At 41.8% G+C, this 18941-nt stretch overlaps 1 protein-coding gene across 4 annotated transcripts in view; it reads left to right on the top strand.

The window, feature by feature from the left end:
- Positions 1-18941, top strand: part of LOC131592848 (transcription factor ETV6) — a 124619-nt gene that overhangs the window by 98129 nt on the left and 7549 nt on the right. For all 4 annotated transcript variants that reach the window (XM_058864663.1, XM_058864665.1, XM_058864666.1 and 1 more), the window contains 2 exons: positions 596-730; positions 5250-5792. In XM_058864663.1, coding sequence (XP_058720646.1) covers positions 596-730; positions 5250-5792 — 678 coding nt within the window. The remainder of the gene's footprint in view (positions 1-595; positions 731-5249; positions 5793-18941) is intronic.

Below are 18941 nucleotides of genomic sequence, written 5' to 3'. Positions count from 1 at the left end.
TGTTTGAGAAAACTCTCCCAGAAAGTCTAAGGTTTCCTAAGTGAAACTTCACTAACTTCCTTTTCAGATAATATGTAATTGTTGCAACCTGTTCCTCTGTAATATGAGCAGTGACAAGCAAAAGAGCAGGCAGAATGAAAAGTCAGGAGACTTCCTATCCTGTAATGTACAATTTCACTTTGAAATGTGCAACCAGTTACACCAGACCAAATGCATAAGTACCTTACATGTTTCATGTAGGTGTTGGAATAAGGTCATCCATACAAGATGTAATTTATAAAAGGCACAAAATAAGCAGTTTGTCCACTGGTCTCCTGGATATTGTGGTGTTAGGTTGCATTAAGGAAAGATATAACAATTATAGTGCCAGGGAATGTCGTTCTGTTTTGCCAGTCACATTCAGAGGTGTGATGTGCCTTTTTTTCCTTTCAGAGGAGAACTTTGCATACAGGTGGAATGCAGGATTTTACTGCTAGGATTTTTGGGTCTGAAAATAGCACCCAGGAGCCATGAATTCCTGCATCAGATGGCTAAATGAGTCTTCTCATCAGTTATGTACATTTTCATTTCCTTTTTCCTGCTGTTTGTCTTCCAGGTGATGTTTTGTATGAACTCCTTCAGCATATCCTGAAGCAAAGGAAAGCTCGTATGCTCTTCACACCTTTCTTCCACCCTGGGAACTCTATACATGCTCAGCCAGAGGTCATATTGCACCAGAATCACGATGAAGGTAACTGTTTTGTTCTTACAGGAGCTGCCATTACAGAGGCTAGTAGGAATTATGTCATTTTCTTGCTCCAAAGTTACTTAAATAAAGGTGTTCTCCTTCCTTTGTCTCTGTAGCTTTGGAACAGTCAAATGGTCTAGTGAGTCAACAAGCCTTTCTCCATTTATCTTCTATTATTTTGTTCTGTTTCCAAAGCATCTATAAAAGCTATGTCAGATACAGGTTAAAAAGCAGAACATTTTATTGACCCTATTGATTCATTTTCCTTACACCCAGTTAGGTAGACAAAGTTGCTTCATGGAGTTTTAGTATCCTGGAGATGCAGCTAAATGCAGTTATTGGCAGAGGAAGGGAGGGCAGCCTTAGAGGGGAATGTCCAACTCCCAGTCACTTCAGCTGACAGTCTGTCAGAACACCATGCCAGAGTTCCTGGCGCTGAGCCCACCACATTGCTCAGCTGTTGGGCTGGTTGAGCAACTCCTGGTGAGAGAAGTGGGCTTCTGCAGGTTTTCTCTCACTTTTTCTCTCAGAATTACTTGCTTAGGTCTACGTGTGTGCAGACATACCATGACTATCAGAGGTAATGAAAAAAGAATAGTTAAGTTTGTGGAATTGCATATTTGGGCTTTTTCTACTACAAATTGGAAGTGTGCTTTTCACTGGAAAATTGGGGTTTTAATTTCTTTAAAAATACACATACTGAAGTACTTCTTGGATTTCTTTGGTATATAATAGAAATATAGAAAAATATAAAATATAAAACTTCAGCTTTTTCAGAGGTTTCATCAGATATAATTAATTTTTTTTCAATTAAAATGAATTTGATTTTCAATTTAAAAATCTAATAAAAAGTAGTGTTACTCATTTCTTGAGTAAACAGGAGAGAATATAAACAAGTTAGGATGTCACCCTGGTCTCTGCTAACTGGAGAAAAGGAGTGCTAATTCTATTTCATATGAATCTACTTCAAGATTCAACATGGGATTGCAAGAGAAGATTCACGGGTGCTGTCTGACCTCTGTAAGTTGCCTGTGGCCAGTCTGAGCTAGCCAGAGTCAAATGGCACCAGTAAAACCCTGAGACTAAGCCAACAGCAGGACAGCAGCAGGTGGAATAAAGACGCTCCAAAGTGTTTCCACACAGCTGTGTAAATATTCCAAGTTAGATGAGGTTGCTGCAGGTCAGGATGAGGTTCCGTTGGCAGAGTTGTGCAAGAGATGATTGCCTGCTGTATTCAGGCCATTAATAAAATCTCAGTCTTTTCCTCAAGTTTGGCCTTCATCCACAAGTGTCCCCATTCTAAATTTCAAACAGAATTACTAGCTGCTCTCTCAGACCCTCCTACAATTAACATACGGAGCAACTTCTACTAGAGAGGATTTCACTATGATGATCAGTTGGCCTTTCATGTGTGTCATTTAAAAATACTTCTTTTACAATCTAGTGATTAAGAAACAACTTAGATTTTTTCCTTACAATACTCTGGCTGCTGATAGTAACACTATTCTTGCTTAGAGCACTCTGTGTTATTACTTAAAACTCCTCTTTAAAATGACAAAAATTAGTTCTTGGTTTGCTGTGAGAGGAACTTCTAAATAAGTAAAAGAAACTACAGCTTGCCTCCCACAAGACTGAGCAATCCAAAAATCTCTATTCCAGAAATTTACAGGCAGGTGAATTTGTTTATTTTGACATTACTTCTTCCTCCTGTTTCATGAAGTCACTTGGGAGAAACCAGCAAAATTTCATTTTCCCTCAGCAAAATACAACTTACATAGAATGAAAGCGAGGAGCAGAACTTAACCCTGGCTAACTCACAAACTGTGACAGAGGGGACAGGTTTTACTTTGGCACTATTTTGAATGGTTAAACTTCACAGATGATGTATCTGTATTACAGTCTCTTTTTACTTCAGTGATCTTTTCCACTTTCTGGCTCTTTTGCCTATTTCCTAATGGATTATACTTATGATCCTGTTTTTAAATGCTTTCCATCTAGTGGTTTCTTACTAGGCTTAAACAAAGGGGGTTTGGCTGTTTGAAATCAACCGACTGCAGTTCAGGATGCTGGCTTGGAATGGGCTCTGTCCCTGTAGGGGGATGAGCAATGGAAAGTGAATTACCTTCATCTCCAGTGGTCCTTCTGATGGAGCTTTGAGTCATTTAATGAGATGCTGTGCAGGAAGCTTACACTGCCATTCCCTGCACTTCTTTCGTGGGTAAGCAGAGAGTGCCAGTCTTTGGGACTATCATGCCAGCAATTGTTCACTCCCAGAGTAAGTGCAGCCCCACCCATCCCTATATGGATAGGTCATCAAATTTCCTGGGAGGTGAATTTCCTTTCACCTTTGTCTTCAAGAGTGTTGCTCATTTGGAATGAAGAGCTAGAGTGAATCTAATGCTGCCTGAAATTATATACCATATGTGCTCAACTTACAATCACCAGATGTGCCAAGGAATGAATGTGATGAGGATTTTATTCTGTTCAGGGTCATTTGTGGCCGTCCTGCTTGGAGCTGAGCTGGAATTGTTTTATGGCAAACAGCATCTTTGGCCATGAGGGGATTCTTTTGTTAAGTACTTTAAGAAAAAGATCTTGAAGGGAAGTGAACCATTGGTGTGTATCTGTTTGAGATGTTTCCTCTTCCTGCTTTTCCAAGAGTTCCTTGGTCTCTACTTTCTGTCTCCTCTGTCCAGGTTCAGTATCATCATGGTTTGGAAGCAGATAGGTAGGAGCACCTCTGTTTGGAGTTTGTCAGAGCCAGCTAATATTTGCAGAGAGCTTGGTGAAACGCACAGAAGGGCATTCCATTTTACTTTAAAGATAGCTGGTCACTTCAGCCAAGGCATTAAATAAATACGACAAACAACACAATATTCTGGTCTATTTACGGGCCAAGAATGCACACAGTGCATTTGAATATACAGTGATGGGGGTGAATGGTCTGTATTAGATAGGACACTGAGTAAAATTTGGGAGTTGATTTTTTTTCTGTTGTGGCAAAGAAAGGAGACTTTAAGGAAAGACAGCCACAGAGGTAGGTACAGCTGTAAATTTTTCCTCTTTGATCTTCATTTGAACTATCCCACATTCACTGGCCAAATTGTATTTAAAATTGTTTGGGTTTAAGCAAGAGCAATATATAGCTCTGGAGTTTCATGTCCTTCTGCTGTTCCATTGTGAGTATCTTGAACAGCCCTACAAATGCATGTTTCTTTTCTGGAACCACAGGTAAGTTTTCTAGAGCAATGTAGGTTCTGCCTAAAATTCCAGGTTTTCCTGTAGACTTTAGTGTTCTTGTGAAGACACAATGTCACTGACAGGCACTACATTTTCTTGGGACTTGAGCTTTTCCTGTTCAGGCCTTTCTCTAGGTATGTGCTTATCCATCTCCTGATGCCTGCCTGGGTTCCTGAGCAGCAGGAGCCCTTCAGAGTGCAGCTCAACAGGGTCTTCAAACAGGTATCACTGCCTTGGCAAGAGAGCAAGAGAATCATTTAATGTTCAGAGAAAATGGAGTGAACAAACAGGCAGCCTCAAATAGGCAGCTACTTCTTTCAGTTGTTGACACGTACCCAGAAATTTCCTTGCTATCGCTCAAGGCTTTCAACAAACAGCACTGAAATTTGATCTTTGTTTTTCTGATAAAAACCTCTTAGTTACTGTAGCTCTGGTGCTTCTTTCCTCTTCCTCAGTAGTTTCCCAAGTCAAATTTGGTGACCTTAGCTAACCTGAAAGTTTGCACTGGCAAAAATATTAATTTTGTGAGAGGATTGCTAGTGGTTTATCTCTGCTACTTTTAAACATTGCAGCTGGGAAAGTATGTTCATGCAAAAGTGATGCTAGAAGTCCTCCTGCTGAAGACATGTAAGTGTTTATGTGGGACAATCTATCAGTAGATACCACAGACTAAATTAAAGAAGATGAAAATCTTATGAAGATGTTACATGCTCTTAAAATCTTGGCAGGGATAAAACATAGAATTTCATAAAGAGCTTCCTACCAGTAGGGTTTTTTTAAACAACCCAGTTCATGTTTCAGACTGAGTTGCTCTCTACTTTAACCCGAGCCTCTACCATCTAAAACTTAATATCTGGTGTTTTCCTGGAGACATTTTCCCTTTTTTTTCTTCCCCTTCTACCTTACAGCACTCATCATAGTACTAAGAGGAATTACATAGAGAGACGTGAATGGTAGGAGATAAGTTTCCAAAAAATTGCACAGAAACACAGTACTGCTAAATCAGATCTTACTTTCTTCACATGTGTTCAGTCAGCTCTTCAAAATGGGATTTCTCTTGGTGTGTTTCCCAAGGAACTGTTGTTACATGGTGGTGGAGGGAGATTGTTTTCATTGTTTTCATTCTGTGTGGAAATTATAACTATCTGCATTTATGCAGTACTTTTCTGGGCATCTGTAGGTCACACGAATAAAAAACATTTGCAAGCTGTCAGCAGTAGATCCTATACCTGGATCACAATATAGACAGTCTGTATTTTGGGGACTTTTTTTTTCTCCACAGATAGCTTTGTGCAGAGACCTTCGAGACCATCCACAGAAGCAATCCACCACAACCCCCCAACCATTGAACTGTTGCATCGCTCACGGTCACCCATCACCAACAACCACCGTCCGTCGCCAGACCCCGACCAGAGGCCACTGAAGTCCCCTATGGACAGCACCCTCCGCCACCTGTCCCCGGCCGACAGGGTGCCAGGGACAAGGTACCAGCATGAGAACAACCAGCAGGAGTCCTACCCTCTCTCAGTGTCCCCAATAGAAAACAACCACTGCCCGCCTCCTTCCGAGGTGCTCCAGAAGCCCTCCAGCCCTCGGCAGGAGAACACCAGGGTCATCCAACTGATGCCCAGCCCTATCATGCATCCTTTGATACTGAACCCCAGGCACTCCGATTTCAAGCCACCGAGGTTGTCTGAGGATGGGCTGCACAGGGAGGTCAAGCCCATCAACCTGTCCCACCGAGAAGAGTTAGCTTATATGAACCACATCATGGTGTCTGTCTCCCCTCCCGAGGAACACGCAATGCCAATTGGCAGGATAGCAGGTAAGAGATGTTCTCTAGGCTACACCAAAGTTGATTCTCTTCATTCTTCACTAACCATGCTTTGTTTTAAGAGTTTCTTCTTTCCTTTCGCTACTCTGTGACATCAAGAGTTTACTGGCATTCTACAAGTTTCACTACATCTGTGGCTTAGGCAGTGCAATATTAATAAACAAGTTTCATGACAGGTAAGCAGAGGCGCAAAATGACTTGCCTGTGACCACAGAATGTGTAATTAGTATTGAAATATTTGCATACTGACACTTGCTGCCTCTCCACCCACTAGCAATCCATTCATTTCCTGAGATACCTATCTCTGAAGCCTTGTTCTGCAAAGAGAGAGTTTTCCAAAAGTTCCATTCACATTAGTGTGCATTCCTATGGAAAGGAAGAAACCCTGTGTCAGTGGCCTTTGAAATAATGCAGTGTCAAGCCCATTATGAAGCTGGCAGGACTAATGAAATACCACCTCGGAGTCCTACTTTGTAGCCTTTCCTGGGCTTCTCACATCAGGACTGTCCCTTTTTACAGAAACAAGGTTGGCTTTGTCCCACACAAACCACAGGCATTGTCTCACTTTTGTTATCGTAAATAACTGGCTTCACAACAGCTGAATCAGGAAGCTGAGGTTACAGAAAATGTTTCTTGTACTCCAAAGGGAACTGTAAATAGGGAGAGGGGGAAGGGGAATCCAAGCACTTCAGAAATGCACTGGATGCCCCAGTAACCAATTTCTTTTGAGAGATGTGCACACCACACCCAGAAAGATTCCATGCAATTGTGTCAGCAGTGACCTAATGTGATCCTCAGCTCCTGTGGGGTATTACACATGTCCACAGAGCTACAAACACCTTGTTCTTTTTTGTCCTTACATGCCTTAAATTTGTTGCAGATGTGGTGCTGCCTCAGCTTTAATGAGAAAGATAATCTATTTTCTTAAGATTTGCCACTTTAAATTCCAAAGATACATATCTTACCATCTAGTCAAGATCAAGCAAGGACCATGATCTAACTAACAGAAAGATGAGTTACAGAAGTTAATCTTCTGACATTTTTGCTTGGCTGAGATTTGTCTCTCTCCTTTTGATTTTTATTACCCACAAAATTCTCAGCAAGTTAATAAATAAAGTTATGGCAGAGAAAATACCCTAGTGATCACATCACTGGAGATTTCCTTCCCACAAAGTGTTGCTGGGAGATCAAGGCAGTTAATTTTTATTTTCCAGAAACATTCTCTAAGAATAAACCCTAGTCTGAAATAAAGGTAAGAAAAAATATGGAGGGTATGTGGTGGTGTAATTTTTTTATATTAAACTCAGAAGTTTTCTTACATAGTTGGGAATCTTTGGTTTCTGCACGCTGTGCAGTGGGTCCAGTGACCAGCCCCAGTAATTCCCATGTCCTTTATATCCCTATGTTGTTTGCAGGACAACAGAGCCCAAGCCCGTGAAAATCTGTGCCTAACGTAGTTTCTTGGCAAGTATGTGTAGCCATTCAAAATGTTATCCAAAGGCTATATCTACAGACATAGGTGCTTTCACTTGCAAACCCATGGCTTTGCTGAGATCCACAAGCAAGGGTGGCATACCTGAAATAGCTGGTGAATTATTTCATGCCAGAAAAACCTGGAGTCTGTTCAAGCATTTGGTTCAGATGAGGGCAGTGTTTTATGGCCCAGGGTTGGGGAATTACAGAGCTCATGGTTAGATTGATTAGATTTCTGCTGATAAATTGGCCAGCGTACTTCCATCAGTGCCCAAGTCCTTTAATTGTAAAAGCTCACATGCTTCATTTGCTGTACAGGCGCAAGCTACTGCTCCTCTGATTGGATTGTAATGGCCCCTGAACTGTAGAGACACCCTCTAAAGAGCTTACAGCTAATTTAAAGGTGATAAAAACTGGATTACTACCAAGCATTTAGACAGCCCATGCTTCATGCCTGAAGTCAACTTTACTGGAGCTGTTGAATTCAATGGCAGCATACTTAGGCACTCAAGAAAGAAAGTACCTTTCTACCTGCTTCCCACTCATCTCACAGCTCTTGCCAATAAATGTTTTCATTTATTTTTATGTAATCATAAATGTATTTTCTATCTATGTCCTTACCTTTACTCCCACAGTTGACATGGAGGTGCTTGACCAACCATGCTTGCCACTTCAGTGTGAGGGAGACCATGAAAGCCATGAGAGATGGCTCTTAAACTGCAAATGTACATCAATGCTGATATATTAAGGAGTTTTTTTAGAAATCACTGGCATTGTTTCCATTTTCTTGATGAGGATGACTGATGGGTTGGGCAATGAAAAGAGTTACCTATAGTCCAGTGCCAGAGCTAAGCACTCCGCTGTTTACAGTGTGAAAAGAGCCTTGACTTCCTATGGCTTAACCACTTGCATGCAGGTGATTTTTTCAGGGGAGATAGTGGTGAGGAGCTACTAGGGAAGCCTGGTAGGCTGCTGACTAAAACCTTAGGCTGTGCTTCAGAACATCTTCTGTTCCCAGCTCAGATGTTTTATATTGTAGAAAGAATTTTCCCTCGACTTAAGACACCTCACAGCCTCATTAATCTGTTCGCTTGTAGATAGAGTGTGTTTTTAAATGCAGCATGCAATTAGTTGCTGCTGAGAAAGAAAATGTTTTTGCTTGCTGCTATACACAAATTCTCTCTTTTCAGGAGGTCAATCAATACAGCTCTGGACTTTCTATCAGACAAAATAATGACCTCTACTCACTGGCTGACTAATCTTTCCTACCTTTTTATGTAATACCATTTTTCAAAATATTAATTTTACTGGTAAAGCACTTTCCCTTTTACAGCAAAGGATTTCAAGTTGAAGGTCTTATTGTCTTTTCATCTTAGGCCATTTAACACTTTTCTAGCAAAGCCAGAGGCATAAAGTATCTTTATATTACTCATTAAGGTCACATATATTATTCATCATTGGCTAGAGTTGATTTTGAAAATTATGGTTAGCTATCTTCTCAACACAGTGTGCACAAGTCTTCTGTGTAACTTTGTCAGAACTAGAAGTCATCATGTTGAGATGATCAAGAAACAGGTTTGCATCCCCTCTAAGGACACTAAAGGCAAGGGATAAACAAAGTAACTCAGGTATCAGTAGTCATCTAGTTAACAGCATGTAAAAATATTTAAAATACCTCAAAAGGGGAGCTCAGCAGGGCAGTGTAATGGAGAATTTTCCCTACTGGAACTGCTAATTCAAAGGATCAACACTTTTGGTAGCCAGGTCCTAACTTGAACTGTAGCAAGCAGGCATTCTATATATGGCTTACTTTTAGCTCTGAATTTTTTTCAGTAGTCTATCTTGGCTCTCCAAAAACTGTCTCCAAGGATATCTCTCTCTGGGGGGTCAAAATAGATTTTTTTTCTTTTTCACAGTTGCAGTTTAAACCAAGGGGAGCACCTCAGATTAGCCCTTCTGCAGACTGGAAATTCTACTCCCCATGAATCTCTGACTGTGAAGGTTTTGTTATCAAGCATTTTAGGGCTTTGATATCTTGTAAAAGATACTTCCCCAAGGTGCAAGAGGCAGTTATGGGACTATCCAACTATAACAGGGTTGGTTTCATCCTAACCTTTATCACACAGAGGTTGTCTAATTACATGGTAGTATTTACCTCACTTTAGATTCAGTCACTTAAAACTCCCTAATACAATTCTGGATATTTCTTGTGAGGGGAAATACATTGCTGAGCAGGTCCTTGAGATTTCCAGCTCCCAGTGTCTTTTTCTGTACCAGCTCTGGGACTGAAAGGCTTGTTCACTAATCCACAGCATGCTGAAATCTAAAGGCAGGTGAGTCCTGTGCCTGGTGTTATCTATTGGTGTGCTGCTCTTATCAGCTGGGTTACCTTAGCAACTGGGCTGTATCTGACTTTATGAGCTGCCAGATTTGTTTCTTCCCCTTCAGGAGTCTGAGGAAAAGCCAAGCAATGTTTAAACTGCTGGGAGGCACATTGTCTACCACTGTGTTGGTTAGGCCCATAAAGCCATTGATTGCTGTTGGAATGAGGATAGACAAGATTCTTACCCTGCCAAAGTCATGACAGGGAGCTGCCTCCTTGTTTATCTCAGCCTCTCAGTGTGCCACACATCCTGAGAGTACAAGGGCCCATGGATCTGTGGCAAGGCGTGTGTATGTGACATCTCAATAAAAACAGTCTGATGACCGAAACTGCAAAAATGCAGTCCCATGGTAAGAGTACATCAGCTCTGAATGACTCACATTCTACTGAAATGTACAAAATAGCATTTTGGGATGGGTGTAGGCTCTGAGCATGGGGAGGTCTTCCAAAGGGGTTTGTTTTGTGTGGGGACAGAGTTTGGAGGGGGGACAGAATCATGGATTCTCCTCCTTTGTTTGAAAAAATAACTTGTGTGGGAGGGGAAAAGACAGGAGGGGACAGTGGAATACCCCTTTCACAAATACAGTGCTTTAAAAAATTGCAAATCAACTGGTACTTTTTTCTGTTTATACTCCAGAGTTGGGCTGGAAAGCTTTTAAATGAGGATAAGAAAAACTCAGCTGATTGAGCTGTCAGATTTGTAACAATAGACATTTAGAGCTTAAACATCAGAAGACACCGAACCTCAAACCAGTTCACCTCAGCAGAGTCTCCTCACTACTTAGCTAGTAGGACCAGAGCCCCAGTGCCTGCCTCTGCTCCAGATGTGTCCATGGGACATTTACAACTGTGTCACATTGTAGGAAGATCTTTTGGGGTTTTTTAAACTCATATACCAGCAAAATCCTTTGCACAAATTCACCACATTAGTTTATTATTTGTAATGCATTACACTACATTAGTTTATTTTTCTTTCTGTACAAAACAGCTGTACAGTCACAGTTACAATATGCAATGGCCTATGCTGGATGGTAGGGAGGGAGGGTGGGAAAGGAGACAAAAAACAATTATGCCTCTGTAGTGAAGAGAGTAAAACCAGTATCAAAACACAACTTAGAAGTTACAGGTTTTGTAACTGATATCATTAGCTTTCACAGAAGGCTGGAAAAAAGGATGAAAAAGTTAATACTGGGTACTATTGAAGGGCATTTAAAGAAAAATGCAGACATTAGGCACAGTCATCTACAAGGGTAAATCCCATTTAAGTAATTTGCAAAGTTGAGTTGCTAAGATCACCCACCTAGTGGATTGAGGGAGGGTGGTGGGTATGGTTATTCTGCACTCTAGGGAGGCTTTTCTTACTGCCCCTCACAGCAGTGTCAAGTTGCGTGGCTGTGGGATGGGCAGGTTCCCATTGCACTGGGTAAGGAACTGCCTAAGGGCAGGGCTCAGAGGGTTGTATGACATGGGGACACATCTGGCTGGCAGTGTTTCACAGGGCTGTTCCACAGGGCTCAGTTCTAGGGACAGTCCTGTTCAATGTATTTGTCAGCAATCTGGATGCAGAAATTGAATGCACCTTTAGCAATTTTATTGATGGTACCAAACTGGGGAGATGCTGTTGACTGTTGAGGGGCAAGATGCCTTGGAGAGGGGTCTGTATAGATTGGAGCATTGGGCTGTGATTGATGGGATGAAATCTGACAAGTCCAGCTGATAGATTCTGCACCTTGGGTGGAGCAGTGCTGAGCACAAATATAAACAGGGAGAGAAATTCTGGGGAGCATCCCTGTAGAGGGGGATCTGGGGATGCTCGTCAATGCCATGCTCAGTATGAGTCAGCAGTGTGCCCTGGCAGCCAGGGGGGCAAACCACATCTGGGGTGTATAAACACGCTGCTGGTCTTCAGGACAGCACATAGCATTGCTAATACCATAGGAACCCACCTGTGTACCCACCTACGATTGCCAAGGCTGTCTTCTCCACTGTCATGAGTGATGAACCCAGCAGGATGTGACAGCATAGAAATGGCTGGTGGGGCTTTGGTGACACACAGACTTTGGGAAGCAGCTTTGGCAAGATGGTCACACCAGCTAAGCCATTTCAAATTACAGGCTGGCAACCTAGAGAGAGCTAAAACAGTGGTTCACTTTGGCAGTTCTAAGTTGTAAGTGGTAGGGGTCAGTAGCTGTTTTCCAGGGAACTGACCTTCCTTCCTGTAGGACAGCAGCTCATACAAACAGTTTGGAGCCTTGCAAGAACATGAAAATCATGGTGTAATGCTGGCCTGTCACTCCCCTTTGGATATGACAGTGATAATGTCACTGGCCTTGTTTCATCACTTGCTCTTGCAGTCATGTATGCTTTTATATTTCCACTGCATGCCATTTCTCTTGGAGCCCCTGTGGAAGCCCAGACTGCTGGAGAGACTGAAGTGTGGATGAGAGTCATGCACATAGAGCTCATATTCGTAGGAGTTTTCATTATAACCTTGAGGGTCTTCTTAACATGGCATTAACAATTAACTTCAGCATGAAAGTGGGCCTTCCCTGCCAATTTAACTAATGGCACTCGAGCTCAAACAATGGCTGAATAGCAATAGGTTGGATAGGTGGTTGTAGATTTTCTGTGAAGTGTATTGCTTCACAGCTGTCTCCATTCTTAATGCACAGTTACAGGAGCAGAAATTGCAGTCAGGTCTTGTTCAGGTCTACTCAGAAGCCAGGACTGACCAAGCCAGAGAAAAGCTCAGTCATTTAGATTTTATTCTTCTGATTACTGTACTGCAACACTGTGCTGGTTTTGCATTGAGTGACATTTGGGGAAGACGTAAGAAAGATGGAACACGATGTGTACCTCAGGGAGATCTGATTGTTGGGTGAGAACCATGAGTAAATATCACTGCTTTGCCCTTCTAATCCATATCTCACAGCAAGAAATGACTAAGTGCACTGGTGATTTTAGCCAGCACTAAACCCACCACAAACACCCATTTACATCCCATGCTAGACAGATAAGTGGGTTCAGAGTACCCTAAGCATTCATTGGGGTCAGCAGGATGTTACACTCTCTTTTAAGAAACTTGCCTTTTAATGAAAATAGGTGTCTTATTTTCCCTGTGTACTGCACACTTCCTTCAGGCTAGAGTTGTTTCAGTAATTCAGATTTTCTTCTACAAAGCAAACTTGGATCACTTTGAATGCTCTTAGTTATACCAGGAGAGCACACTTTGTTTACAGTGTTGACACTACACTTTCACTGTGTCCAGAGATAGGCCTATTTAAGTCTGGCTTTAATACCAATCACTTACAAGCACACACATCAGTTTATGATAACTCAAATGCAAACCATTAAACTGCTATGGGGGAAGGGAAGGGAAGGGAAGGGAAGGGAAGGGAAGGGAAGGGAAGGGAAGGGAAGGGAAGGGAAGGGAAGGGAAGGGAAGGGAAGGGAAGGGAAGGGAAGGGAAGGGAAGGGAAGGGAAGGGAAGGGAAGGGAAGGGAAGGGAAGGGAAGGGAAGGGAAGGGAAGGGAAGGGAAGGGAAGGGAAGGGAAGGGAAGGGAAGGGAAGGTCATGTTTTAATGTGGAGTTTTAACCCCAAGAAGCGGAGGTCACATCTCAGTTTTTGGCAAGGGATGCATCAGAAATCACCAGTTTATGTATGAAGTCCTTTCAGTAGGGCCTTCCTGGGAACACACCAGGAGCTGTGTCTTCCAGCCATGCTCACACCTCCCACAGTACTCTGGGCTTTCTGAGAGAATGCAGAAGTGAATTTCATAGGAAGCAGTCTATTACAGACAATGATTTTTTTGCTCTTGAAAACACCAAAAGTCTAAACCCAAGACTGTACTATCAGAAGATAATAGAGATTCTCACACTGGGGGTTTAAAAATTATTAGTCTTGTTGGGAATGCCTTTGATGCAGTTAAGTCATTCCTGCCAGGTTCTCTAAAGTACAATTTTGAAGGTAAAACACCATTCTTAATTCCCATCATTAATATGTTTGGCCAGTTTTCTGATGTCAGATGTTGTGAGATGTTTGTAAAAAGCGTATGTGTATAGGCAAAGGTTGAATTTCTTTTCCAGTCATTGCCTTTCATGAGCAGTAAAGCTGAGGAAAAGCCACAGGATAATCAGAGACAGGTTTCTTTAGCAGGAGTCTTTTCTACCATTGTGGTGGAGCAGAAAAAGAACAGCACTTGAAGATAATACTGAAAATGCCCATCTGTTTGGTGGAGATGAGGCATGGAGCAGAAGTGGACAGGAAGAAAAAAGACTGTTTTTAATACAACAGTCTTTAGCTTTCAAAGTCTTCATCTAGCAAATGGTCTGTGACCCATCCATTACATATTCATTGTGATTTCAGTGCTCTTTTCTACAACCACATGAGGTATATTTTGGATCCTCCTTCCCTGTACAAGTTTTTATTGCCAAAGACAGAGCTTGGCTTGCTGTGTTATTTTTACAACCTCACAGCACAACTGTTAGCAGCTTGACAGTCTCAGGTTTCTGCTCTCCTTCTGCATGATCTCCCACTCAGTGTTTGGGTACAAGACAGAAGCAACATACAACTGTTGTATTGGGTGATCTGGCAACCTCTTTACTCAGCCCCAGCTTGAATTTACTGAGCTGAACAAACAGTTGTCTGTCAAGAGGTTTCTCCACAAAAAAACATTGGCTTTACTGTACTGTCTTACTATCCTGCTTCCAGTGCAACATTCACAGAAAGAAAACTATTTTCCCTTGGTGACCTGGATGTGGATTAACAGACATTGGTTACCAGGATGCTCAATCTCAGGATCGGTCAGTGCTCCCTAGGCCTCAGAGCCATCTGAACCCTTAACCATGAGGCTTGGTTACTTTTTTCTTTTGGTTTTGTCTGCTAAAATGAATATGTCATGGATAGATCTTAAAGCTGGATTGTATCTCAGCATGGCATAATGCTCCTGCAGCATGTCTGTTAAGGAAATTCCCCAGTCAGACCATTCCCAGGACTCTGACAGTGACATTCCCAAGGTCAGAGACTTTCTGGGACTGAAGGCCTTTCCCCAGCTGCAGTGATTGTGAATTACATCAGATTATGATTTTGACGTTGTGAGCATCACCATGTTGTCTTCACACACACTTCAGGTGTACTTAGAGAAACCAGAGGGCCAGAGAACTTCCAGGGTTCTGTTCATTAGTTTCAGTTGTGAACAGTCATTGTTTGCTTCACTCTGAACAAATGCAGCTGAAACACAAGACACCTTGTAAAAAATAAAGGAGGCTGAGCTTGGGAGAACTCTTCAGCTGGTAGAAATCACAGAACCATTTAAGTCAAATGATATCATGCTGGAGAGATTTTAGGCTATCCTACACAGCAAGGGGTAAGGCCTCAGCTGATGTCAGAGGGAGTATGACAACGTTCCTTTGGCATCTCTTCCTGTGTGGAGCCATGTTGGGTTCCAAGGCAGTTGTCAGCCAGATCAAACACTTTTTATATAATGCTCTTCAGTGCAAGATGTGGGTGGGTCTTGCAAAACATTTCTGTGGTTATGGGAGGTTTTTGGTAGTTGCTACATGAAGAGGGCCAGCTCTGCACCATGGGCCTCATTTAAACAATAGAGGGCTCAGATACAGCATGTGCTTTAAGTAATATTTTGGTGCAGGGGAATGTTATATCCTGAACAAAAGAGGTCTTTAGCATGTGAACGCCTATATTGTTAACAGCATTATTTAGTCCTGGGGAGTACAGATGTGAGACATCTCACTACTGCAACATGAAGATGACATTGGCCAAATGATACTGGAGGAGTCATTTGTAACAGCTGGACAAATATCAAAATACTAGGAACCTAAGATCCAAAATGTTTCATTTACAGATCATTCTGAGATGGCAATTCAATACTAAGGGATATTTATTACTATAATATAGCTATTAGGAAGTATTTAAACACTGGTATTCTTTAGGTGTGTATTCAGAAGACTGTGCCTAATCAATTAATAATAACATAGTTTTTATTAGCAGGAGTGGGAAACTGCTGCCTCTTGCACATGTAGGGCAATGCTTATGGCAGACAATTTGAGAACCAGCTAAGTACTCTGCACCTTATCACTACCTTGTGCATAACTATAAAAGTCCCTCTAGAAGCATTAGCTGCAGGAGGAAAGCTGTATCCATACCTCTCCATTAGAAGCTGCAATTTCCCCTAATTCCCAGCTAATTACTTAGTTCAGACTTGCTTAGTATTACAGCTGAGAAAATGGGAAGGCATGGAAGTCCCAGTGTTTAGGCGTCCTTTCCACATTGCTGGGCCATTCACCACCTTCCTACTCCAGCTACAACACCTTAAAGCCTCTCACTCCCAGCTCTATCTGCAGCTGAATCTCTGTAGCTGCAGACTGTACAAAGTTCAACCATCTGAGTTCACTTTTAAAAAAAGGTTTGTGTGTGCTAGAGGGAAATTATGTTTCCCTGTGCTAGGGAGGCATAGTTGCTTAAATAAGCTTATAGTAAGCTTACTTTAGCCAAAAGGCAGGAAATCACATCATACCCAAACAGGTACCAGCCCTGCCTCAACTCCCCAACTGAATCTCCCACACTTTAAAACTTGCTTGGCCTCAGCAACATCCATGTACTTTCTCGCTATTACTCGCTAGCCAACACACACCCTGTGGAGAGTCCCCTCATGCAGCGGCTCCTTTGGAGGCCTTTTGACAGCCAAGGAGGAGATTGAGTCTTCATGGAGTCATTTCCACCATCCAGACTTTCCTCATACAAGTAATTGACATTTACAAAACAACTATCCACATACAAGTCCTTCTCTCCATTTCCTCTATCCTTCCTAAAAATACACATCACACTTTTGGCCTTCCTGGAGAATGCAACTTTCTGTATCATAGAATCATAGAGCATCCTGAGCTGGAAGGCACCCACAAGGATCATCAAAGTCCCAACTGCCAGCCCAGCACATGGCAGCCCCAAGAATCCCACGCTGTGCCCTGGGCACATTGTCCGTCATCACCAGCAGCCTTTTGTGGAGGTGCCTCTTTTCCTAGCAGAGAAGCTCCTTTTAAAACCATTTTCTAGCTTTGCCTCTTGTTGGGTTTTGACTAATTTCACAGGCTTGCAAATGGGCTCTACTATAATCCAATTTCATTCAATTATAATCCAATTTCAATCTTAAGAGTTACCAGGTATCCTCGACTCATTGTCTCTACTGTCCTATTAAAGATGGTCTCTACTAGTAGATTATTTAATTGCTGATCTTCTGTCAGTCAGGGAGAACCCTCCAGGACCTCATATTTTTTTTACTGTGCAGTCTTGAGAAAGATATGTAGGGCAACCATTTCTGGTTAAAAACAAACAAAAATCCCTTAAGTTCCTGTGCTCAAATTCCTAAATGTGTCCCAAGTGAAACTAGAAGGAAGGCAGGCTGCTTTAGGTCCTGTGCAAGCAGAGCTCATACGTAAGTAAAGCGTGCTGCAATGCATCAGCTGCTCAAAGATAACTGTGTGCATGGAGCTCTCAGCTCTGGGGAGAAGAAATGCAGTGAGCCTGAATATTTTCTACTGGTGTTTAATGCTTTTTATTTCCTATTTGCAGTATCTTTAGACAGTTGCCACAGTTTCCCTGATGCTCAGTAGATTATGTAAATGCAACTGGGTCATATATCTAAATTTGCTGATAGACAGCCATATGATTTGAAATCATGTTTTTAAGTGGTTGTAGGAACCAAGCAGAGTTTTCAAGGATTTTTGGTTTTATTGTTGAAGCAAACAGCAGTCTCAGATACTTGGGTAGTTGGGTTTTTTGCAAATTCCACCAACCTACTAAATAACTCTGCAAGCCTGAGCAGCTCAATCAGTTGAGAATATGGGATGGGGCCCTTGATCACTTACAGTTTTTCTTGTGAAGCTCTCAAGATGCAGATCTGAGTAGTTCTCATTTGTATTTATACAAATGAAAAGGTGTATTTATATTCCAGCTTAGCCTGAATTCATCCTAAAAACTAAGTGAACAATAAAAAACTAAATCTGCACTTGAATCCTGCCTCTTCTTAGCATCTGAAGCTCTCTTTGTTTCCACCTAGAAATCTCAGGTTGCTTTTTTTGTCTGCTTCTTTGGTTTTGTGCAGAAGAGGGGCCCAGGGTGTGTGTCTGAATGTGAGAGAGAAATTAAAAATAACTTTGCCTATTGCAAAAATTGAAGTGAAAGTAAAGAGTATAAATCATATCTCTGCAGAACTGTAAATATGCGCTAAAAGGTGCTGCAGTTGGAGGTTGTCTGCTCTGGGTTGAACATTCAAGAATATGACAAAGCATGACATTGACTGGCCTCTCCAGGAGCACCATCCCTCCAGCTGACTCCAAGGATTCTTGCATTAAAAAGACATTTTCTATAAATTTCTTGCATTGAAAGGGTTCTAGAATTAATTGCATGTGTGTCAAAGAACCATTTAATGGCCTTACTACCCTTTTGTCTAAAAACCTCCCACAATATTAAAAGGCACAAACCAGAAGAGCAATATAATCTCCCTTGTCTTGAATCATAAAGGAAGTCTAGAAAATAAGCTCTTTTCTAATGTGTGTGTGTGTGTGTGTGTGTGTGTGTGTGTGTGTGTGTGTGTGTGTGCAAAAACATTGTCAGAAAGGCAGTGTAAGAATTGGTTTTTGTGAATTTATGAGAGGGGGGATGACAGAAATTCAACTGGTAACCTTCAACTTTAGTTTTCAGACCTCTCACTTAGTCCAGGGAAACTTGTGCCCAGGTTTCATTCTTTAAATTAAAACCTAGAAAAAACTCAAATGGGTATGGACATTTTTCTGTGGAAAATGTTTTTCTGTGAAAAATGTTAATGACAAAAAGTCTTGTCTCTTGCCTCTCACATTCCTCCTCTTGTGGATGTTATGGATGAGGTGACCATCAGGGTAGGTTTCAGCTAGAATGGGAACTTGGAATTTTTGACAGATGTCATCTCTTCAAAACATACTGCATTATTTTTTGTAGGACTGGCAGCGAGAGACTAAAGCAGGGGTACTGGCAAACTAAGTTCTGGTTTTAGAGACAGTACTGGTGTCAGAGATACTCTTTGCAATTTGAAAGTGGGAAAATAAAATCTCTATCCATTTCAGGTGTGCTCACTAAACGTGTTATTCATATCCTTTTTCAAAAAGTATTTTATATTCCCATGTCATCATCCCCATTGTAACACGTGCCAGCCCCAGACAGACAGACAGGAGTAGAAAGACAGGCTGACAAGAATCCATTTTAGCACTTAGAAGCTGGATTTCTTTGGTTGCCA

The sequence above is a fragment of the Poecile atricapillus genome, chromosome Z (assembly GCF_030490865.1).
Source record: "Poecile atricapillus isolate bPoeAtr1 chromosome Z, bPoeAtr1.hap1, whole genome shotgun sequence".
Lineage (NCBI taxonomy): Eukaryota > Metazoa > Chordata > Aves > Passeriformes > Paridae > Poecile > Poecile atricapillus.
Note: the sequence above shows the minus strand (reverse complement) of the source record. Positions and strands in the feature narration are given on the sequence as shown.